At 42.6% G+C, this 24,831-nt stretch overlaps 2 protein-coding genes across 5 annotated transcripts in view; one reads left to right on the top strand and one right to left on the bottom strand.

The window, feature by feature from the left end:
* The window catches only part of cblc (Cbl proto-oncogene C, E3 ubiquitin protein ligase), a 23,368-nt gene extending 19,576 nt beyond the window's left edge, over window positions 1-3,792 (bottom strand). For all 4 annotated transcript variants that reach the window (XR_009939674.1, XM_062538975.1, XM_062538978.1 and 1 more), the window contains exon 1: window positions 3,696-3,792. The gene's annotated coding sequence lies outside the window, so the exon portion shown is untranslated. The remainder of the gene's footprint in view (window positions 1-3,695) is intronic.
* Window positions 3,792-24,831, top strand: bcl3 (BCL3 transcription coactivator). Its single transcript, XM_062538974.1, has 9 exons — window positions 3,792-4,389; window positions 5,861-5,993; window positions 16,015-16,123; window positions 19,976-20,183; window positions 21,985-22,073; window positions 22,549-22,626; window positions 23,004-23,171; window positions 23,540-23,657; window positions 23,765-24,831. The coding sequence occupies exons 1-9, from the start codon at window positions 3,792-3,794 to the stop codon at window positions 24,226-24,228; spliced, it is 1,965 nt and encodes a 654-aa protein (XP_062394958.1). The 3' UTR covers window positions 24,229-24,831.

Genomic DNA, 24,831 nt, shown 5'->3' with positions numbered 1-24,831 from the left:
TAACAAAGCAGCACCAAAACACAAGTCCCCACCATTTTCCAAGTATGCCAGCCCTAGCCCTCCCTCAGAGAAGCCTAACAACTTCCTCTCCTGCGACCCAGACAATCAAAAAATTGCTTGGGTACCAACAATTTCAGCCACCCGTGTACAAGTCAGCATCAGTGCTCCCAATACCAGAACCCCGACCCACCCCAAACACACACCCTTGACTTTTTTTCACCCACTTCCCCCTGACCCACCAGAAAAGCACCCCTCTATACGTGCATAATAATACGCTACCATTTCTTCTGTATATTTTAGAAGGCTTTTTGTCTTTATTTTGATAGGACAATAAGAGATCGGCAGGAAATGAGTGGGAGAGAGAGATGGGGTGGGATCGGGAAATGACCCGGGCGGACTTGAGCCAGGGTCCACATGGGCACTTAGCCAGTTGCCTCTTACTGATGTAGTTAGCTGTTTTCTAGAGTTGCCCTTATTTGGCTGTATTAGCCAGTATAGATATATAATTTCAGATTTTCAATAAATATTTGTTTGCCTTGAATCATTTATGAATGACTTAGAAATAGCAAGTGATGAAATAGCCATTTTGATGTAATGTAAAAAAATCACTGTTGCCCTGATAGCCACTACAATGTTTGAATGTAAACAAGCCAGGCAGGCCTTCTTTCTTGTAATATGTCAATAGCACCTCAGTGATGTTCAATTCAATGTAAGAGTACCTTTGGTGTATTCAATTCTTACATAATTCTTCACAAAGCCCCTTTTGAGGGTTAAAGACGTAGATGATGTGCACAAATGAGGACAAAAAATAATATCATTGATGTGAGTTATATGACATTAAATGTGATGTCTGTGCCCTGCTTATCAAGGCAAACCAAATGGAAAGCACTGATTAGTGCTTGGACTGGAAAAAGAGAAATATGAATTGCAGAAATTAGATGAAACATGTTGTCATTCTGAATGGCAGAAAGCGGGGAAATGACAATGACCGGGTTTCCCAGATTCGTTAAGAAGCTCTTAAGCGCTAAGAACTTCTTTGGAGCGTTCTTAGAACGTTCTTAGAGTGCTCCTAAGAAGTTCTTAGCACTTACTGTAAGAGCCTCTTAACGAATCTGGGAAACCCAGCCAATATCATTCTGCTTTGTCTACTATTATTTTATGACTACGCCACTATGTGCTGTGCTGATGTGCTATTATTTATTGAATGGTAGCCGGAACTAGAGTGAACGTCATATCAACAATTATAATAATGACATGAGGCAATACTTTGCTTTTAGAGTAGAATTTCAGATAAATACTAGTGCAGTATGGTCGTCAAACCAACAGGAGTCACCAATTCACACAAAATAATTAAACCAAACCTTCTGTGGACTTCCCCACTAACTAGCCACACGTCTGGGTCTTATACTGTACCTTCACTGGTCATGTTCAATAACAGCTGACATGCAATAAAGAAAGATCCTGTGTTACTAACTGCCAGTTATGTACAAGAGTGCTGTATTTTAGGGACTTTAAACTCACACCCTCACTTTCTGTTGCCCGTTCCATTCACTTATGATTGGGAGGAAAGTCCCAAACTGGCCCAGGTAACAAGACTCCTCCACAAAGACTAAGGGGGTTGTAGATGATGAGCAGAGAAGCAGGCCTGCTTTCTAACATCTGTGATCGGAGTGATTTGATGAAAGGGCTACTTTTAAACGACATGCTGTTGCAAACACACAATAATAATTTTTTGATATTTCAATATTCAACATTGTCTTCAAATTGTTTATCTGGTCATTTGTGGGGGCTGGATGTAGGACTGTGACAGATATCAGATATCTGGAAAGTAGTAAAATTCCTTATTGTAAGTGTGCAGGGTCAGTATTTTGCCACAGTATGTCGTACTTTTCTACTGCTTCTAGCAATTGGGGAAAAGTGAGTAACATTTCAGCCACTTTTAACAACATGATATTCCACGTACAACATAATCCTCTGAGGCATTGCAATGTGTACAAGTAATTGAATGGACAAGTAATCTAAATTACAATCCAACGGAGAATTGGATCGCACGGTAAGGTAGCCTATCCTACTCCTTAAGTAATACTTGAAAGAGCTGAAACACCTTCTGGTTTACCAACCTTTGCTGGAACTGGCTGTTAAAAATCCAACCAACGACTGTGCCGGAAGTCGTGGTTATTTGTGTTCATGCTTATTTAAATGTATTAGCAGATAATTCTAACCAAAACAACGTAGCCTTAATTATATTTTAACCAAGGACCAAACAAAACACACAAGAGAGGCAGCTTAGCAGAGACACTCTAAGAAGGGTTTGGGCTGCCATCAGATACCGTTTTTTGTTTTGTTTTGTTTTGTTTTACAGTAAAGAGCAGCTAGCGGCCATGAGATGATTGCTGAAAGTGACAAAAAAAGGGCACGGGCTTGATATCGTATAGGGTCGCTGACTGTATTATCTTAAGTCAAATCTCCTCAAGGGCCAACGGGCCCTCACAGGAGGCCCCCACAAGAAAAACATGTTCAAAATGAGAGGTGTTGCAATTTGCAGAAACATCACATTTACATGGGAATAATTTATAATAAAAATTTAATGCATTATCTTTTTTTAACTTTAAATTAGCGTTGTAGCCTTATGAGTAGTTCTAATGAATGCAGCTTAAGGACACAGTCTGACAAACAACAATGCTCAGAGAGATCCCCGCCTTCTTCGTGAAACAAGCATGCATAAGAGGTGGTTAGAGCAAAGTAGCCTAGATACGGAAAGCAAAACCAAACGTTATCAGTAATGGTCTGGCTCAAGGGGCATGTAACAACTTGCAATAGCCAATAAAATTGTTTGAGGATAACATGAAAACCCCATACGAGCAGGACGTGACTAAACCGGACTGCTTGCAGTTGTGTGGTTGGGCGCGCGGCGCGCGCTTCCGGATTGGAAAATGGCTATAGCCGACCAAAATAGACTGGAGACCGTCAAACACATTCAGCTGAAATAGCCCATTCACAACAAATGCCGAGGTCTATTATAGGTTACAGTAAAAGACCACATGTTGCTTTAGGTATGTCCCTCTCTTGTTTTAGAACACATCGATTAGGGCAGTTTTATCGCAAACGATGAAATGACAATTCAAACGATATTGCATTATTTTGCCCGCGAATGTTTAACCATCAGTTTCAACGTTGCACTTGATTTACGAACGGGAATGCCCTTAACCAGAATCGTTTTTTTAGTTTGACGTTAATGGGGTAAGGAGGAGGGAGGGGGGTTGGCTACTTCATCAACTGACTTCTTGGTTTTCATTTGACCGTACGATGAGTGTACGAGGTGGTTGACTTCCCTGCGCCTCCTCTTGCACCTAACGTCACTCAGGCTGTCTTTGGAAAGTGTCAGAAATGAAAATGACCGTGCAGTTTTCATTCTGCTGATAGAGTTCGCAACCTTTATGCACGTGCTGCTTTTAAAACTGATTCATTGTTTCAGGATGACATTTGAGGTAGGTGCGCTCCATAGTAGACTATTCTGTCTTGGAAGGATGTTATCATTTCACAAGTAGCCTATGATCTGGCTATTATTAACATGTAGCATTTGATTGACTTATTGATTACTCGGGATTGTCAGAATTGCCAGTGTGTTTAAATGATTGACATGCAGTTTTACCATCCCCTCTCATGCAGATGGAGTTTACAGATAATTCCCTCACCTGGTTGTTACCTGGACCTTATTTTCCACTGGCGCAAAGGAGCTGAGGCGGACGAACGCGGGATATCAGTGTCATCTTAGGATACGAACTGTCTACATGCCCCAAATCATGACAATGAGTTGCCAACAGACTTTATCAGCGGCACCTCTGGATCTACGGACCTCGACCAGAGGACGTGCAAGCAATGTTGACAACACAGCGAGTGACACAGGTCGCCTCAGTGACAGTGCTGAAGTGAAAGCGGAGTTACCGGCAAACCAGCAAGACTGTATTAATGGATCGCGGACCACTACCTCTGTCCCTGACCATCAAGTACTGTCACATCAAAAGAAGCCACATCTTAAAGACTGCACAAGTCCGGAGAAGACTCAGTGTACCAATAACTCGGACTCTGCTTTTGTCCAGGTTCGCGTAAAGCCCGAGTCGGTTGCGGAGGACACGATTGCTGCCAAATCACAGGACGCATCACCTTCAAGACTTCCCTTTAGGAAGCGTCCTTACCCTGGTGGATCGGAGTCTCCAGCTCAACCAAGCACCCTTTGCCAAAAAGATTTTGCAAACGGCGCAAAATCTCGCAAACTTGCTACAAGTGTTTTGAAAACAACCGACCATTATGAAGTTCATGAGGCATTTGGACGTGTAACGGCACAAGACACCATTAGTGGTTCTAGGCAGCTGGACCCCTTAATCCTCCGTGAGTTTCAAGTTGTTTAAAAATGGAATTAAGAGCAATACTGTTGCATGCTTAATGCTAAGTTATATCCTCTAAAAATGTCTGCCTGACTTGTATGCTTCTATATGCTTCTATTAGCCCACACGTGAACATAGAATAGTTGCCGTGGCATACAGAGAGGTGAGTCAGCCCTTGGAATAGTATGCAGTTGACAGATTGCGCAGTCACGGCTTGTCCAGACATTGTGAAATTGTCCGAGTCAATCTAATATGGAACAAGCTGTGCCAATAGGTCAAAGTGAACCTACTGTATAACCTACTTCCCCCAGGTTTCCTGCTATACAATTTGGGCCCTATGACAGACAATAATTCTGCCCCCTGTCAATTCTATAAACACACCATAACACTGTAATTGCCTATGCTTGTATCTAGTGTTGCACATGCTTTTATTCAAAATCAATTAACACCATGTAATTGTTGCACACTGTAATTTATCATGTTGCATGTGGCTGTAGATTGTTTTATGTCACACAAAATTCCTTAATGGACTGAGGAATTTCTGGGGGAAACAAATCCTTTTCATGAGTCTATTACTGTGGTAAACGATATATTATTATATTGTACACTTCCTGTAGGAGTAATACATTCGAGTTCAAGTTGAATGCCAAAGTCTAGTCATCATGTCACACTAGCCATTTAAGTGGCAGGTTGTCAAAAGTGTAACTATAGCAACCACTGTAGCTGAAGGTTTATGGAGTTCATGGTTATGGTTGTGGTATTTGGCAGACCATTTTATCCAAATTGACTTATACAATTAGTATGATAGTGTTATGACTGCTTATGTACTGGAGAGAGTGTGGAATTCTGATCAAAATTAATGTGAATATGATGAATTTGAAGATTAGCAGTGTTCAATAAAGTGGGTGTTATAGATTGAGGCATAGTAAGTGGTGGTTCCAAGCTTGTGGTGGAGTCAGTTTTCTCTTGTGACATTAATTGCCCCCAGTAAACTCATGTACTATTCACATTGGAGTTGATATTGTTGATATGACATGTCAGCATTAATGCATGTGTCCCTAAATAGTTTGATTCTTCCTACCTTGAAGATGCTCTCCATAAAGCAATATTTATGGTGTTTGGGACAGATGTTCAAGGGAACTCATCATCAGTCTATAGGGGAACAGCTATTTTGTCTTAGTTTGTGGCTATGTGATCCTTCCACGAAAGGGATTTTGAACCTCACACGCCAGATATTTGCATGGTTGATAGCTGATCCTGACAGTTGATCTCATGATACTCATGGCTTATTGGTGTGATGTTCAAACAGCCAAATGACTGTTTCTACACTTTTCACATGACATTCCATTGCCACTACACTGTACACTACACCACAGATGCAATATAATTATACCTCAGCAGGTAATTATTGAGGTAAGCTCTTATGTTATGCAATATCTAAGCTCTACGTCCCTATTCTACTCTACTCTACCCAGGTCCCTTTGCACTGTGTCCCAGGGCTGCTGTACCTCATGGAGCTAGAGCACACCTCTCCCCCTGGCAGGTCCAGGTGGAACGGCTGCAGGCTGACGTTGCCCTAGCGACACACCAAGACGATGACGGAGACACGTAAGTTGTTTTTTTTTAGCCCCAAGTTAACTTTTTCTAAAGGGTTTACATGTTTTTGAAAGATGTAGTCTTTCAAAAACAGGGTGCAGTCGGTGTAGTCTTTTACATTACCTTTGAAATCATTGGTTCAACCTAACCAATCACATTAATTAAGGATCCCTAATGTTATTTCCTACTTCACAAACCACATTCTTCCGACTGCAAATTTGCTTTTGCAGGCATTGTTACCATTTACCACGGGCACTTTAAAATTTAACACTAGCGTCATTCCCTCTCATTACTGATTGGCCCACTATCCTTGTGGTCGAGGGAAATATAAGTGCATTGAGAGGAGCCAGAGCAGTAGAAAATGAGCTGAGATACAGGCGGGCAGGGCCAGGCTTGCATGTTTGCGCGGATGTTCAAATTCGGAAACTTGACTAAACTCCACTTATTTTGTAACTTTGTTGTTACACAGTACATATTATATAACAATTACACAATGATTGTAATAATACACAAAACAAAACATGCTTGCTGGTGCAACTGGTGCAATGTGTAAGTGCAGGGCAGTGCTGGAGCCCGAGAGATTTTATACTTTGTGTGCATATGATTATGATGACATATCGCTCAGACTTGTGTATCTCTGTACAGACCCTCTCCATTTTGTCAGACTCTTACAAAAACCTTTATGAGCCTGGCGTGGCAAAAACAAACTTTTTTTCAGGCATGCTTATGACACTGTAGTTATTACCAGATGCGGTAGAGGCTTGAAGTTTCTCATCAATTAAGCTAACAGGCTACACAGGCTATAGCTTATTTAATATGACAAAAAGTCACTTGCCATGGTCTTGCAGCATATTAGTAGTTACTCACTGGAAAATGATTTATGAAGATGTAAGCCAAGTTGTACAGCCATTCAAATGTCAATGGTTAGACATTCAATCACTCTGCCAATAGACATATACCCTATCTTGACTTTTCAAAAGTTCATGTTACTATGGATGGATGGTTGCCTATGCTTGTTTCCAGCTGTGTGTGTGTATGTGTGTCTGTTCAAGTATGTGTGTGGGTGGGTGGGTGGGTGTTTGTGTGTGTGTGTGTGTGTGTGTGTGTGTGTGTATCAGAACTGTATTATTTGTGTGTATAGGTGTGAGAGTGGGTGCTCCCACTGTACACACAGGGTCGAGAGGACACAAATGTGCATGCACTGGCTGATGTGAGTCAGAAGACTCACTGAGTTTCATAAGAGATCACTGTATGGTGTGGGTGGAAGTCTCGGGGGGGCTTATACAGATATCCAGGCTAAAGTGTGCAGGATGAGTATAGCGTGAAGGCCACAGGACACAAGTCTTTCACACATGGATGCCTTCACTCTTACCTTAACCATCAAACAACACCCACATGCAGCATCAGGTGGTATCAGAACTCACATCCACTCTCTCACATGAGTGAAACTCTGAACTATTTGTAAATACCGTTGGTTTTGCATAAAGGGCATGATTGTTGCACATCTGCTCAGAGGCAGCAAAGTTGCATTAATGACAGAATTAACATACTATATTGCCTTGTTTTTTCCAGCTGAATTTTCAAAATTGTTTGTGATGCCTAATATGCAAATACACATAACAGCAATACCAAGAGAAATTACTATATGTTTGCCTGTCATGTTTTTGAGTGTTTATTGTGTTGGCCATTTTATAGTGCCTCTTGCAAATTGTTGCATAAGCACTGTAGGTAAGCTCAAGGGGAAGTAAGCAATGTAAAGTACATATACAAGTTGTGGCTCAGTCTTCTTGCGCAGTTGTGTGGAATTGCCCAGATTCATTTGCTGGCAAGCATCAACTTGTTAGAGGGTTTTTTTTTTTTTCAAATGAAAACTGAAAAAAAAAGACTTCAAGAGAAAAAAAGTAAGATAAGAATACATACTCACGCACACACACACATTTACACAGACATACACATCCTACTTGCGTCAGAGGGCTCTTCATCCTCTCACCCTGTTTGGTTCTCAGCGCCTCGTTAGCCCCTCACTTTCGGGAAAACCTGTGCGAGAGCGTGCTCGTCTGGTGACTGCGGTTTGTTCAGGTGTCTCTCTCTCTCTCTCTAAAGCTCTCTCTTTTTCTTTGTGTGTTTTTAAATGAATGGGCTCAAAAACCCAAACATCCGCTTCATACTTCCTCTTTTACCGCTTTCTTGCAGTCGACTGATCTCTCCCCTTTTTTTTCTCTTGTTCACTTACTCTATTTCTCTCTCTCTCTCTCTCTCTCTCTCTCTCTCTCTCTCTCTCCCATTGAATGCTGCATATTGAATTGCTGTCCCATCAACTAATACCCTCTTTTTTCAGCCATCGCCTTGCTTTTTCTGTACTCGTACTGTGGGACAGCATGGTCAGTGGTCCACAGTTCTGATTGAGTACACTTTTGTGCAGCAAATACACCGCTGAAGTTTGCCTACAAAAAAGCTGCCATCTTTGAGATCCGGTATCTGGGTATTTTTTCTATGGGAAAATATCATGGGGGTTTTGAATTAACGCAGTCCTGTTAAACTCTCATGGGGACGAAAAAGTCTTAAATGCAGACGTTTTCCTGAACACACTTTTGTCCTCTGCCTTCGTGTGGATACTGTGATCTCCAGAACCTAAAAGCACTCAAACTCAAAGGTCCGCAAGGGCTGAGGATGCACAGAGAGATTACATCGACCAACAGGAAATGGGTTCAAATTGGCTTCACTTTTCTCTATTGATGGCCTATAGGGTGGCTCTGTCGGTTTATTTTACTATATGAAGTTATGAACGGGTCTATTGAGGGTCTATTGCAAGTGTGCTTTGCCGTCGGAATGTGTAAAAAACATGGATGCCACAACAAAGGGTAAAGCATACGCTCACTAATCTTAAATAAACAAACAACTGTATTTGCTTAAAGATGTGGTGTAAGACGCGTGTGAAAGAATGATGTGCAGCTTTCAAGTGACGGGCAAAAAAAATCAAATTCCCAAGTTCACTTAAAACTGTTGGACATGAGAGACCACATGGACTACAAACAAAATACAGCGTTACGTTAAAAGAGTTAACGAGCCCTCAACTGGGCAACTCACTGTTAGCAAATTCTTCCTTCAGTTTCCCACCTCTGGTTCCCACATGAAGTGACGTGAACGCTGACGTTTTCACCTGGAAAAAGGCTTTTCCCGTGCCCATGAATGATCCGGATGGCCACTAGGGGCACTGCAATTATTGCAATATAATTAAATAAATTAAATAGATAAAACCTGCTAGGCTAGTGAGTGCACTAAAGCAACACTAAAGAGTTTTTGCACCTTAAAATAATGTTTCCATTTATAGCTGAATATTAACAGCTAATTTCAGCTGTTGATGAGTTTTGTGAAAGAAAATCCCGCACACTGTCCATTACGCATGCATATTTATAACGTTTTGGTCATAGACCTTCCTCAGGTGAAATGTAAGATGAGTTTGGATTTAAAACGTATGGACTATGGAAGACCCCAAGGTTGAGACAAGTTGTCATGTCAACCTAATTGCCCCATAAATTTGGCTTAGCCTCTGACAGAGCCTCTGTGTTGCTGTGTACCTTCCTTCAGGCTTAACACCGTCACCAGAAATGCATCTCCTCAAAATTGCAACTTTGCATGGAGGTGACGCAGACTGCAAAGGACTGTGGTCAACTTGCCCTGAGTGTTGATAGCCAATGTGCTTCAGCAATCTACTGTGGGTAGTTGCAATATGCTACTGTAGGTCGCTGACAGAAGCTTTGCAAATAAACATATTTTTGGTTACAGTGACAATGTTATACAATCGTGCAGTGACGTTTTTTTTTCAGTGACGTTTTTAAATCAGCACTTTGCCAGCAAGCAGTACTTGGTAGGCAGTTGTTGGGAGTTTGCTTAACATAAACGGACTGGAAGACACCATACCAATGACCTCAGATGTTTTCAGAGAGCTATGCAGACACAGGAGACACATAATTGAAAATGGTTCACGACAGCATAGAGGCAGTGCCATTGAGTCGAGGCGGAACCATGAATCAGCCCGAAGAGTGGTCCAGATCAAGCCCACAAACTTACAATCTCTAAACTGGGGAGGATACACTTGCCTTTTTACCAAGCATTCGCATACGTATGCGTACACAACTGACTGTGTTGTGAATGAAACCTTTAATCAGTCTTCTGGCATATTTGATTTTCTTTATAAAACATATATAAACATGATAAAGCAATGAATGATGCACTACACGATAACTACAAAGTTTGAGAGACAGTTTTGGTTGTACTCTTCTTTCAAGTATACTGTTACAGAAATTGGTGTCAGTCACTTGCAAGTCAGCCTGCAAGTTATCTTAAAGAAGGCTTCAGGGTGAAAGCTTAATTACTGTTATTCATTGCAGCTTTATTAAACTCCCTCATTAAAAAAAACAAGCTTAAGTAATTCATCTCTACCCCATAAAATCCCCTCGTGTGGTTGTTTGTGTCTCAGCAGCTGTCGGTTCTGGTGAACTATATGCCACAGTGCTGTGTTGCGTTGCGTTGCCTGGGGTTGCACTCGCACGTAACTCGCTCGACTCAGCTTCCCTTTGTTTACTGTCAGCCGGTGGGTGTGTGAACTTCACGCCTGACCACAGGGGAGGTGAGGCTTGCGCACGCCTCCCCGAACAGGATGCCGCATCTGCGCCATGGTTGCGCCGCGGCCACCACTCTTCATGGGCCCCGGGCCGGGGCAAAGCGTCCCTGCGTCAGACCTAAGGCTCAGCCCCAATGTTATCTGGCCCTGTGGTCTCACTCTGACAAAGCCACTTCCAGGAACCGGAGAGTTCAGAGCAGGATTTCACAACAGAACAGAAAGAGATAATGAGAGTAACATGGGCAGAGAGAGAGAGAGAGAGAGAGAGAGAGAGAGAGAGAGAGAGAGAATGAGAGAGGACGGGAAGAAACAGAGAGATAGCATCAGAGAAAGAAAGGGTCACAGAGGTTTTTGGATGAGAAGCACAGAAAGAACATGTTGCTCTGATATGGGTCAACTATAACCCTCTAGTCCCATCAGTCCAACTATGCTCCAATGCCTCCAGTGCACAGCCTCCAGTCAGTGACTAGTTGGGGTGGCTAAGTACAGCGACTTTTTATTTGAGACATCGCAATGCTAGTGCACATTGAAGAATTGAAGCCGGAGCAAGATGAAAATGTTACTTTATCATGACACTGTGTGTCATTGGTGGTGAAGTTGGAAGTATGGCAATCCCATACTGGTCAATGTTGGTTAAAGGCGCCCTGCCACACACGTGTCATTACTTTGTGGTAATGTCTGAATTTCTACCATGGACTCTGTAACATTTTTGTGGAACAGTATGCCTATTTTAGCGTGGTATAGAAAGCCTGCAGGAAGACTCAGCTTAATTTGCGCAAGTTCTCATGAATATTCAGTGAGCTAAGCTGCTTGACTCTTATTGGCTAAAAGATAGTCGGCTTCGTCCATAGAGTGTGGTAGTTATACCGTCATTTTTAATGCGTTTGATTAGCATTTTCCCATATTCCGGTTCGTAATGAAAAAATCCCTATGCACGAGTTTTTGGGAATCTTACAAAATGATGCCCCTCAATAGTTAATTAACTGCTCACAAGTAGACCTACCTGCAATCATATCCTTTTAGTAAAAATGGCGTGTATTTTATCTCGAGATTTTACATCTGCTATTTATAAAATATGACTGACTGTTACTATGCCTCTGCTACCAGCGAAAAGCATTCAACTACAAACTGACTCCCGTGCTGTAGCTGTGCATCACAAAGCAAGCAGTAGAAGCTATCTAACCACAGTTGGCTTTAGCAAGCAAGGGTAATAACTTTTTTCCCACAACAATCACGCTGTCAAATAAAGTTAACATACTATCCGTTGGATAGTAGGCCTATCAGATATTTTAGGTACTGTGACTGTAATGTAAAGTTACAGGGGAGTGAGTGAAGAGTCATCTGTAACCATAGACTGTCCTGCAAGATACACTAGGCAAGCAGCACGCTGTAGTCCACTTCATTTTTGCTGTAGCATTTTGGTAGCAACATCTTCATATTTACAAAACTAGAAAAGCACTTGGAAAGCGCAGCTACCTCCGACTGCATTGTTCTTCCTAGGTTGTCATACATTTGAACCTAAACTATTCAGATCGCCACCACGTGGTCACCACTAAGCTAAATGCATAAACGCCTCGGGAATCCCGACGGAATGACGGATCACTCCCAAAATGTAATTGTTTCTTCCTTGGGTCATCTCCAACCTTCCCTGGAAATCTCATCAAAATCCATCCATCACTTTTTGAGTTATCTTGCTAACAAACAGACAAACAGACAGACAAACAGACAGACAAACAAACGCCGGTCCCCGATGAAAACATGTACCTCCTTGGCGTAGGTAAACTGGACTTTAGAGAACTTATTTGAACCATTTTACCAAACACACCATTCATTTTCCCATAGAGATTTTTCATCTCAAACCAGGAAACGTTAAAATGCTAACGCTAAAAACTACAAGCTTCCAGGTAACTACCACACTCTATAGCATGACGGCTTGGCAACAGCTTTTATCAACTCATTTCAGCTTCATGGCATGAAGCTTTTGCTAGCGAGTGCTAGTGTTCTTCAAATGGACATAAAACCTGCTAGGCTAGCAAGTGCATTAAAACAAAACTAAAGAGTTTTTTGCACCTTAAAATAATGTTTCCAAAATCATTTCATTGGTTCATCAACTCGTAACAGAGTGAACGGCACCTTTGCATTTGCTTCGAGGCCCTCTATCGGCTACAACCGCACTTTGTCAGTTTACCAGATCGGGTAGCAGATCTATAGTTTGATTAATGAGATAAGAAACTACAAATTTGACATGCTTCCGTGTCGCAATACGTCATACTTTCATAAAACATAATCTACCTTGTCTGTGGACATCGTTATTTGCTGGATAAACAAATAGCGTGCGAGCGACAGAGGAAAAGTGCTTTAGTGTTGCTTTAAATCTGTATGACATAGCACTTCCTCGAGATGACAATTTTTACTTACAGGCTGGGCACAGGTCATAGACTACCATGCTGGTACTGCTCCAGGCTTCAACTGAACTCGCCAAGCTAATGAAGTCACTTTCTTCAAAATGTCGTGAACAGAGAACTAATTTCGAAAACTGTCACTGAGCTAGACAAATTCTGTGGACACGGTCTCAACTGGGCGAGCTCTTGAATAGTAATGAGCTCAGTCAATACCACGTCAGACTGACCAGCTTTTGTAATTGGCCTGATTTCTCAGCCTATATTATCTCTTTTCAGTGGCTAGAGCTGACAGAGGAGGTAGCCGTTCATTTTCATATGCACAACATAACACAGACCTATATGAACCTAACATTTTTTTAAAAATAAAAAAGTAAAACGGTCTTGTGTGGCAGGGCACCTTTAAAGTTTGGTCAATTCGGTCCAAAAGTAATCCGAGGTTTAATCCCAATAGGATGCAACGACTGTAAACAATCCCCACTGGAGCAAAGCCAAGCTCTGGGCCTGGTTATGTGGAGATATGAAAAATAATGTCCACACACTGCTCCCACTCAAGATTTTTTTTTTTTTTTTTTTTTTTTTAATGAATGGGTCTATAGGGACAGACTTCTTTCTCGTCTCTCCATGTTGCTTTTTTGAGTCCAGCATCTGCACTTTATTGGTTTGGTACGTATTACTCTTTGGATATCCTAGGCTATGTGCCAGGACTGTATTGTGAAAATCATTTTAGTACTTAGCAGAAGAGAACCACAAACAAATGCGATAGCCATTGAGGGAAGTTGCAGTTTTTCAAAACTTTTCAAACTTTTCATCACTGTGACATGACAAGGTGTCCTCTGAAAAAACACACAAACACACATTTAGGCTGCCACCCTATCCACTTCACATGTTTTCATCGGCCCCAGATGACCATCTGATTATGAAATCATTTACTGTCAAAGCCAACATATGTTATGATGGAGAAGTGTCAATGGTGACTGTGCAGTTTTGCTTCCTGGCAGACCACGGCCTTCATCACGTCCACCTTGGCTACCCAACAGCCTTCTCATATCAATGGGCCACTCTATTTTCGCTTCCTCTTTTCATACTATATGTAAGCCTTTTTCATTTATCAGTTTCATTTTCAAAATAAATGGACACACTGTTTAGTGTAATATGTCAGCATATACTCCCTGGTCATACCAAAGGGCCAAGACAGACATCGCAAGACATGCAAATTATGTCTTATATTGGCACTTTGTTGTGGTTGCACTTGTGGTTTGCAAAACTCACATAACTGGTTTAGGATTAACTGGAAATGATCTTGTTTATATTCAGGAATGTTATAGCGAGGCTTCTTCCTACAGTTGAAATAGCTCAGCAACATTCTATACCGGTGGGGTGAATCAAGTGCAGGACTCTCCCGTCGGTTTTCCTGTTATCTGTTGTTTACATTCCTTTCGCTTTTGCAAGCAGGTTAATACGGTAAACGATCTGGTTATATAGTGAGTCTTACTTCCTTTTGAGCAGATGGGTGCTTTTTTAGACTATCTAGGACTTTGAAATGTAAGGAGGACCATCACTTTTATGGGAAGGACCTTGTTAATGGAACACTGAGCTAGTCTTCCCTGAGGCACAGCATCCTTGTTAGCATCGAGTTGAGACCGCGCCCACAGGATTTGTCTCAGTGACAGTTTTCGTATCCAAGGTTGGCTGAAAATAAAGGGGCTTGTGCGCTATACTACCCAAATAGAACTTCGACAACAATACTCAGCATCCTTGTTGCCATGTACCATTCAGTTTGCCTGCAACATCTAGTGGTCCGTGCTTGAGGCATACCTGTTTGTCCTTCAACATGACCCCTGTAAAATAATTGCTCCGAGCTTAAATGAAAGCATCAACTGAATGTAGCCTATGCAAAATGAAAACAGCAAAATTGTGAAATGTTGTGAAATGTTGAGGAAGGTGCAGATCTCTGTCATTTCAGTTGTACACATCTGCTATCTGTAGATAAAAGTGTACTGAGAAATGATCTGTGATGGCTTAGCTTGAAAGGGGCCACAGATCATCAGAAGGGTTTCCTGCCTTCCTGTGTGAGTACCATCTCCTGATTTATGGTAACCGTTTTCATGGGGAGTTTTTTTTTTCTGTGTCTGAAGGATCTGAGAAAAATAGAAAAGAAATATGTGAAAAGCCCCAGTGAAGGGAGAGGCAGCCTGCGATTATAATAATTATTATTCAAAAGAGAAAGAACAGTGCCATTGTCCCTGAAGACAGGAAATGACCTCAAACCAGACTAGCTCTTACTGGAAGCAACCTTAAACTCACACACATACACACACACACACATGCATGAAGAGATAAATCTAATCAGCCATACCATAATTTCCCAACTATTAGCCATGATTTATACATTGATTTTGCTAAATTTCTTCAGAGGTTAACACACTACCATATGCAGTCACAATCCAAATCCACAGGTATCCAAATGCACACACACATACACACACACACACACACACACATGCACACCCACACACAGATGTACTTGACTGAATTCTTCCTGGTCCCAGACGTTTTCAAGCTTCAGAGCACATTGACGTGCCCCACAATCTTGATGACATGATAACAATTTCCTTATAGACTATGCATATACTGTTCCGTTTATGGCAGCAGATTCACACAGGCATTCTACAAGTACTTGCCATGTCCCACTCCAGAAAAAGGAGAGAGGGGGGGATGGAGGTTGCCTAAAGACGTAGCCTTGAGATTGTATACATACAACAGACAACTTCTCAGCTTGTGATAGATATGGGGGTGGCTTGTTAGACATTTCATAGCGCTAACACCATATATACCCTTATTGTGTCTACTGACATTTGCATTGATTTGAAGAAAGTCCTATTGTAAGTCGCTTTGGACAAAAGCGTCTGCTTAATGAATACATGTCAAATGTAAATGGGAGAAATTCTGAAAGTGAATCATTTACCTAAATGACCTGCTCAAAGGTAATTATCATTGTATTTTGTAGGCCTCTTCATATAGCTGTGGTCCAAGGCCAGGAGGAGATGGTCCACAGGCTGATACACATTCTAAAATGGGCGAAGAAAGATGTGGACATCTACAATAGCATGAGACAGGTGAGACACACATGCACATGCACATGCACATGCACACGCTCGCACACGCACGCACACACACACACACACACACACACACACACACACACACAGACGCACACTCCTGACCAAGAAGGAAGTTGTTCCCCATTTCCCAGTAGTCACTGGATCAATCACCACTGCATCCACCCCTACCACACTCTTGGCCATTATGTAAAACCCGGTTCTTTCTGACAGACTGTCCCTCTGGCAGACACCCCTTCCTCCCCATGAACAGGCGTGCGTGTGTGTGTGTGTGTGTGTGTGTGTGTGTGTGTGTGTGTGTGTGTGAGAGAGAGAGAGCGAGAAAGAGAAAGAGGTAGTGCTGAATGGGGACAAGAAATGTGCGCTCAGAAGTGTCCCAAGCCCTGGGATTTTCTCTGTGTCTTTATCTGAGAGTGAGTCGCAGCGGCAGTGCCTTTCATTCATTCTGGCTGTGATGCGCGCCTTGCATGTCTGAGGCCTAACCTCAGAAATCACCTCAGCTCTGCCTAATCTGCACACAGAGGCCACTTACCAGAAGTAGCATCCGTTTTCATCCCGGCAGCTCTCTCTCTCTCTCTCTTTCTCTCTCTCTCTCTCTCTCTCTCTCTCCCCCCTCTCGTTTAGGCTTGTTATCGTACTATATGCTGTCTTATCATAACTGCTGGTTGACAGACCTCTTTCACATGGTAGAGTTCACAGAGTGATAACTGATCAACATCCAGATTGATTTGCGCAAGGGATAAAGGATAAGGGCTACAGCGTTGGCCAACCTTGTTTCCCCATATTTGTTCTTGTCTCTTTTCATTTAAAGTTCTAGCTGCAACAAATGGTATAATCCAATAGACCATCTGTTCACTGTCCAATTTGTCATAATGTACAACTCTCCTGCGTTAGAAACCATAGAAAAGTAATGAAGGCCCCATTGCAGTTGATAACAGTTACCACTAGTTTATGGTTTGTCTCCAGTCGGTTGCAAAGCAAGGTTGTTTACATCTTTTGCTAGACATAGTCCTTCCCCTTGCCGTCTGCCCTGAAATTGAAATGCAGAATGACATTTGAAATGCAGAGTGGCCTTCCTGTGCCCGTCATCACTGCAGAAGCAGCAGGTTGCTGTCTGAGCTCTTAGACAGGTCTTGTTATGCACACTAAAAAAAGCATGAGAGACACATGCATAGTTGGAACTGTGAGAAATATTAGTGCTATTTGTGGTATTTTGCAGTGGAATTGTTACAAGGAAGTTGATTGTGATACTGTGCTTATGTGTGTGTGTGTGTGTGTGTGTGTGTGTGTGTGTGTGTGTGTGTGTGTGTGTGTGTGTGTGTGTGTGTGTGTGTGTGTGTGTGTGTGCCAGTATGTGGGTGTGTGGGTGTGTGTCATATGCGAATGTACAGCAAACAGCTGCACTGCGCCTGTTCACTTTAGTATCCTCATTCCGAGAAGTCACATGACCGAGTTGTTTCTCAATATACCTTGGTTGAGGTTCATTGGGTAGAATAGGGACTTTCCCTTCTCTCTCGCCCCCCCTCCCTCCCCTCGCTTTTGCATCCTTTCTAGTGTTGTCTATATCTTCTTCCTCTCTCTCTTTCATTCTCTCTCTCTCACTCTCTCTCTCTCATACTGTTGCAGTAGTAATTTTGTAGGCCTTTAATGAAGTCATCTTTAGTCTTCATTGCTGTTTGCATTTGAAAATGTATACTTACTAACTTCTCTCCACTCCACAAAGGTTTTGTTGGGTTAGATATGTAATGATCCTGTCAATCCTTCACTAATGGTATAATCAATCTTCTTTTTAGGATATCTGGAAGTATTTTTTAGTTATTGTCTCAAAGTGTATTCATTGCATACTTTCAACAGTGAAGCTTCCTCATGCCTTGCCCTTTTTTCTTAAGTCAACATTGTTGGTGTCTTTATCCTTGATCATGCCTTTGTTTCTCTCTCTCTCTCTCCCTCCCTCTACCCGTCTCCTTTTTTGGGGAATGTAAATCTCCGTAAGGGAGACTGAAGGGATTTTCCCTGAGTAGTGCCATTTCCCTCTCTCTCCCCTCCTCCTGATCTGCCCCCCAGGCATTTCCTCTGTCTCTCACACCTTCCCGTCCTCAAATGCTCTATGGGTCTTTTTTTCTTCTTTCCCTTTTTTTTTTTTTTTTGGCTGGAAAGGCAGTAGTAGGTTGTCGTAGTACACTGATACGTCCCAGTATGAGTGTGCATTGCAACATTTAAAGAAACACATACCCTGACTATTGGTCAGCCTCGTGTGTGTGTGAGAGAGAGAGAGAGAGAGAGAGAGAGAGAGAGAGAGAGAGAGAGAAAGATTAGACTCTGTGTAACTTTGCAAACATGGATGTGAAAGCACACATGGCTCAGTGTTATCTGTCACGATGATTCAGAGCGGACTCAGGGAAATGGGAGTGCTGTTTTCATAGGAAGGGAGGGCCAGCAGAGTTGTGACACAAGAGGAATTTCTTCTGCCTCTTCCTCGCTGTTGTTCTGGCATTTTTTTTCCACCTCTCACCCTTACTGGAAGAACCTCCCTCCCCAGCACTGCTCCAATATAATAGAAAACTCGCCACACTGCTGTTGCCTCAGAAGCGAAAGTCATTGGCCTTTTTTGGCAAGTAAAACCCCAAGGTCCTCAGGCACTGGGGGTTTCTCACAGATTTCATTACGACGGAAATTCTGTTGGCATTGCACAGCAGTTCTGGGATATGATCAAAATCTCCCTGTTTTAAAATGCATGTTAAGTGCATTGATTTGGATTAAATCCATACGAAGTCACAAACAGTTTCACTCTTCCCGTGGAAAAATGTTTTGGTATATATGCAAATTATGTTTCATTCTACCAGGCATGGTGCTGAATGTTCTGCCACTGGATGATTTTGACTGCAAGCCTCAACTACTACAACTTCTCAAAAAACATCAAAAGCATTATGATTCCTTTAAGATTTACCTGCAGCATTGGAAGACCTCATGCAATCTCAGTGATGACCATTCACTATGGGTAGATTTGAAGCCCGAATTTGTGTGATCTGCCTCATTCTGTTCATTTGTGTTATTTCCCCTCCTTATTTAAAGCAATGGGGCATTTTACAAGGCCCCAGTATTAAAGATGATCTGAGGTCTTGCCAATTTGGTGTATGTTCTTTGTTTATAAATCTGCTTTACAGACAAAGGTTGATTAGAGGTAACACATTGCCAGTTGCATTACCCTACAATCAATCAGGAATGAATTTTCTTAAAACAAAATACATATGAACACTCATATAGACACACTTTCTGTAAAACCTGTGTGGGTTTGTTTTGAGTTTTTATCAGTGGACTTTGTATCAGTGGATTGCTAAACCTGCCGCAGATAAGGCCATTAAAGTACATGAACTCATCCTGTGCGGGGAAATCCCATCAATTTGTTGGCTTTAGGTGGACAGGGTGTCCCTTTGCTTTTATGTGTAGGCCCTATCTTCCCACTGATTTTGTTGTGGTGACCTTTAGCCTGCTAAACTGGTTCCAGGTCATAAGGGCTCCTATGACGGGAATCGCGAGCAGGAAGTGGTTTATCATTTCAAGTCTGAGGTACACGGTGCTACTTCTCAAGAAAAACAAATAGGCATTCTCAACAGCTAAACTGACGCATGTTGCACACAAAGATGCTGTTTTCTTGTGTCACTGGCTAGATACATGTAGTGATCCATACATGCTTTAAAATCCATCTCCATGACCTGACTCTGTACAGTAAATGGGAAGTACATTCTGACATCACTCTCCTCTCTCTCTACTTCTGTCTGTTTGTCTGTTTGTCTTTCTTTCTTTCTTTCTTTCTTTCTTTCTTTCTTTCTTTCTTTGTTGTTCCCTCAGACTCCACTGCACTTGACTGTCATCACCGGCAACGTGGACCTCGTGAAGGCTCTGTTGAGGGCAGATGCTGACCCTGGTGCCCTGGACCGCAATGGTCAGAACACTCTCCACCTGTGTTGTGAATACAACCAGGCATCCTGCCTCTTTGAAATCCTCTCCCACCCATCTAACTCTGTCTCTTCCTGGCTGGAGACCCGCAACTATGAAGGTGAGCATAACAGGCCAGAGGTTTCCCTTTGGCCCCAGCGGGTTCAGCATGCCTGTGAACATGCCAGCCACTATGTTTTTGGGTGCCAAGTTTTCATTAATGGAGCTCCTTCCAGCGTTTTGTCTAGATGGTCCTTAAGTTCAAGCCATTCTAAATCCATATGTATTATTACGGAGATGCCCCCACCCACCCTGCAGCTGTAACAGCTCACACTGTTTTGGAAATGATTTCCACAAGATTTTAGAGTGTCTGTTAGGGGTGTTACTGTAAGGTTCATGTATTCATACTGAAGCGTTTAGGTACAGGGTGTTAGGTTCACCATGTGTACTGAATGTGCAGTGTTTAACAATAACCAACATTATTATTTTTTTTACTCGAGTTCCCATAAGTTTTGTCAATTAGCGCCAAAAAAACGTTTCACTCCTTTTCAAAATACTGTATTGTGAGTATAGGCTGAGTGAACCCTGCCTGAACTTCCGGGGAATTTGAATTTTGCCCGGCAGCTCAGGCTGGAAACCAGCAGATCTTTTTCCTCTGTTCACTGCCAGAACCGTTGGCTCCAATCAGAAACGGCCATACTATAGTCCTGGCATGCTATTGGCCGATGATGTGACGATAACGAAACTTAACCGACTTAAGTGCAGTAGAAACAAAGCTCAGCCTCGCCAGACTAATGTTCAATCTTAAAAGATTGAGCTTAGTATGGTGAAAACCAGACTCGTTTGTGAAGCCATGACTCGAATACTTCTGTCCCTTTAGCGTGCACATCAATGTGTCAGATAGTATGATCCAAAAATCAGCCCCTGATAGTGGATAGGAAAAAGGAATCCTTTTTAAGGGAAGTGAAATGAAATCAAGTAAATCTGTGACTGCTGACTGACTGTGAGTATCGAGCCAGAACCCAGCAAGTAATTTGAGGTTTGGTTACTAGAGTCAGCAAAACATGTGACGTGTGATGTGTCATAAGTCAAATGTTCAGTCAGTATCAGTTTGATGGTTTCACAGTTTCATTAGGATGCAAATTGAGAATGCATTTTCAGGTGAATTCAATTGTATTGACATGTCTCACAAAATATTATATTGGAACTATTAGCAAAAGCCCAAATAGTTTTCATTAACAGTTCATTGCCCAAACTTGATATGTGTATTTATGATTTAAAAATAGAATTGTGGGCATCTGACTCAATTCAATAGGAGCCCACCAGAGTGACTGTTAAATGAATGCAGCTGGTTATGTGTTATGTGCATGAGCATATCTGTGTGTATGGAGGGATGGAATGATTAATGTGGCTTTGATCTTGTGTTCCTGGGTGTGAGAGGAACGGAGCATTTCCTGTTTAGCGAGACACGCTAGGGCAGAGCCTAGTTTCCCCATGGCTGTCCAGAAAGCCCCTAGAAATACAAATCGCCCCCTCAATGAGAGGGGTTAGGTGTAGGCGTGTGTGTGTGTGTGTGTGTGTGTGTGTGTGTGTGTGTGTGTGTGTGTGTGTGTGTGTGTGTGTGTGTGTGTGTGTGTGCTGTATGAAAGAGTGGGGGGGGGGGTCATCATTTTGTGTGTGTGTGTGTGTGTGTGTGTGTGTGTCTCTCTCTCTCTCTCTCTCTCTGTCTGAATAGATGAAAATAAGGCACACAACTAAACATGTCTTTTCAGGCCCGTATGAGGCCTGCACATATCACAGATCAAAGGAGTGTTGTCTCTGTGCCCACCTCATACACTCTCCTTAGTGAGTCAGATTGTATTTGTGCACATGCTCAGGCGCAAACTAGATGGCCACTGAGCTCCCTCTCTCTCCACCCACAGGGCTCTCTCCTCTCCACCTGGCTGTGCAGAGTGGAAACAAGGAACAGGTTAAACTGCTGCTGAAGAACGGCGCAGACATCAACGCAGTGGTAAGCTACCGACCCCATCGCTACCTCATGGTCCCCATCCTCCTCTAGACACGTCCACACCAGCCCTTACAGACTCCTACACCACCACCACCTAACTCCATCTTTTATTCACAGCTGGCTCATTTTTGACATTTGTCTCTGTCCAGACAAATCAGTGAAACTTACCCTCCCTGGACTAAATGTTAGCCTGTCAGTCAGCACTGTTTGCAATGGTATCTGCATTTCATGCTCAGTCATATCTGTCATTGTTTTCCTCATACTGCTGAGGCGGTATTTTCCCCATTCCATGCAGTATTCCTCTAGCCTTGTGGTCTTGGCTTTATGCCAGACTAAAGTTTTTGGGTTTTTACCAGTTCAGTGACTAACTCTGGTCATGGTGTAATTTCTCAATGCTCAAGGCAAACAACAAGCCAAACTAACTTTTAGCAGGTCTCTGTTGAGTCAGCTCAATTCTGTTTTTCTATTGTTCCGCCAGGACAACAAGAGTGGTCGAAGCCCACTCATGCATGCGGTGGAGGCCAACAGTATGGAGATGGTCAACCTCCTCATTGAGGTAGGCGTACATTTCTACAAACGTCAGTCTGATTATTAAGTGAGTGTGAGTGTGTGTGTGTGTGTGTGTGTGTGCACGCGTGTGTGTGTTTGTGTGTGTGTGTGTGTGTGTGTGTGTGTGTGTGTGTGTGTGTGTGTGTGTGTGTGTGTGTGTGTGTGTGTGTGTGTGTGTGTGTGAGTGTGTGTGTGTGCATGTGTTTGTGGATGAAGGAATGAAGGAGGGAGAGAGAGAGAGAGAGAGAGAGAGAGAGAGAGACTGTCCTGTCTAGACAATAAATGCAGTGAAATACGGGATGCATTGTGATCTGTCAAATCTGCAAACATTTGACTCAGATAAACCATTAATTTGGCGCCCCCTTGTGTGTTCCCCGTATACAGTGTGGCTGTGACGTAAATGCCCAATCCTACAGCGGTAACACGGCCCTGCACAGTGCATGTGGTCGGGGCTACATAGAGGCAGTGCGGACTTTGCTGAAAAATGGAGCCGACAGCAGCCTGAAGAACTACCACAACGACACAGCAGTCATGGTGGCCAAAAACAAGAGAGTGAGTGAGGTGGTTTACACAAGAAAGAGCTGAGTTGCGATTTCTGCCAGATACCTGTTTGTGTGTATGTGTGTGTGTGTGTGTGTGTGTGTGTGTATGTGCGTGCGTGCGTGTGTGTGTGTGTCACTGTATTCAATCTGGCTCATGAGCAGCTTCTCCATTCTTGTTGGCAAGTCGATAGCAGCACCATGTGGATATTATCTGTAATACATTAAAATAGCAATTCTAGACTCTCTACCCATTATACTCACAATACCTCTAAGTGCAGCGCTGTTTGATTTCTTTCCCTTTTAAATTGCAATATGATTTTGAGACTCTTGAAAGCCAGTTCAAGATGTTGTTGCTCAAACGTCAACATATTATTTCAGGTCACAGATGTGCTCCGTGGGAAGGGGTCACGGACCGTACCGACCAGAACTGACATCCAGAGTTCTGTGCATTCCCCTCAACGCAACACATCGCTGGCAAAGCAGTTCAGCATTAATGGTGAGCTATAGCCCCTGGTTAATGTAAACGTCAAGTGACATTTCCTCTCCAGATTTAGCCGCTTTCTCTAGTATTGTGTAATACATATTTGTTTATGGCTGTTTTAGGGTCTGCATCTCCAAGGCTTGTTGGGTGTTTGCCTGTGGCTTCCCAACACACAGGCTCTCATTCTCCCTTCATGCCAGCGACACACTCCACTCTTGGCCCAGGAGCTAACGGTCTGTCGAGCCGACAGTCTTCCGTCGAGGTTAAAGAAAGGGTGTTACTGCAGAAGAACTTGGGACATCACAGTGTGGTCCGAGAGACCCACTTTTCTCCATGGACGCCCCAGTCATTGTTTTCCATCTTCCCAGGCTACACACAACAGCTGAGCTCACAGATGCCTCCTCATTCAGTATATCCAACTGGTTTACCTGGACTAGTCCTGCCAAGTGGCCATCCTCCACAGATCCCATTTTTTCCCAGACCTCAGATCGACCAGTCACGGTCCTCAAGTCGTAGCAGCGACCAGTCAGATGTATCTACAATGAGTGTAAACAGTGATAGCAAAGGGGAGAGCTGCCTGGACTAATCAGCTAAAATTATTCTTCCCTCTTTGTAACAACGGAGGTTTCCAAACTGATTTCATTATTGAGTGAAGATGTCCTGAAGAATGCTTTGAGAACAATGAACAATCTACACTGGTTTTATTTTACTCCCTTAATATGTGATCGGAATCAATACACAATGTTTTCAGACCATGCAATTCTGTACCAATGTAAATAATGTAAATGTTAAACAAAAATGCACTGTCTGATCATAAAGCACAATAATACTGATGTGAGACAAACAAAATGCATGATCAGGCTATTTTTCTTCAGAGAATATTGTTTTCTTACTCTCAACCAAATACAACATTTTCAGAGGGTAGGCTACAATAAAGGGTATAGTTACATAATATGAGCCATGAAACTAAGAGAATGAATGTATTTGTTTTAACCTAGGCCTACAAAAATGACTTTTTTAAATATGAGGCAGAGGTACGATGGAAGTCAAGAAGAGGAAAAAGGCTTTCAATTGTACCGTATATAGAGGCTACAAAATGTTTCCGGAACTTTATGTTGATGTGAATGTAGGGTGCGTGCACCAATATGTAAACCACTATATTTTAAATATAGCACTGTTTCCCTCTTTG

The sequence above is a fragment of the Sardina pilchardus genome, chromosome 6, assembly GCF_963854185.1.
Source record: "Sardina pilchardus chromosome 6, fSarPil1.1, whole genome shotgun sequence".
In the NCBI taxonomy this organism is placed as follows: domain Eukaryota; kingdom Metazoa; phylum Chordata; class Actinopteri; order Clupeiformes; family Clupeidae; genus Sardina; species Sardina pilchardus.
This window is presented reverse-complemented; position numbering and strand designations above follow the sequence as displayed.

Coding starts and splice junctions, on each gene's coding strand:
- bcl3 (XM_062538974.1), top strand. CDS start 3,792: ATGCCCCAAATCATGACAATGAGTTGCCAACAGACTTTATCAGCGGCA. Junction 4,390..5,860: donor GCTGGACCCCTTAATCCTCC/GTGAGTTTCAAG, acceptor TACTCTACCCAG/GTCCCTTTGCACTGTGTCCC. Junction 23,172..23,539: donor TGGTGGCCAAAAACAAGAGA/GTGAGTGAGGTG, acceptor ATATTATTTCAG/GTCACAGATGTGCTCCGTGG.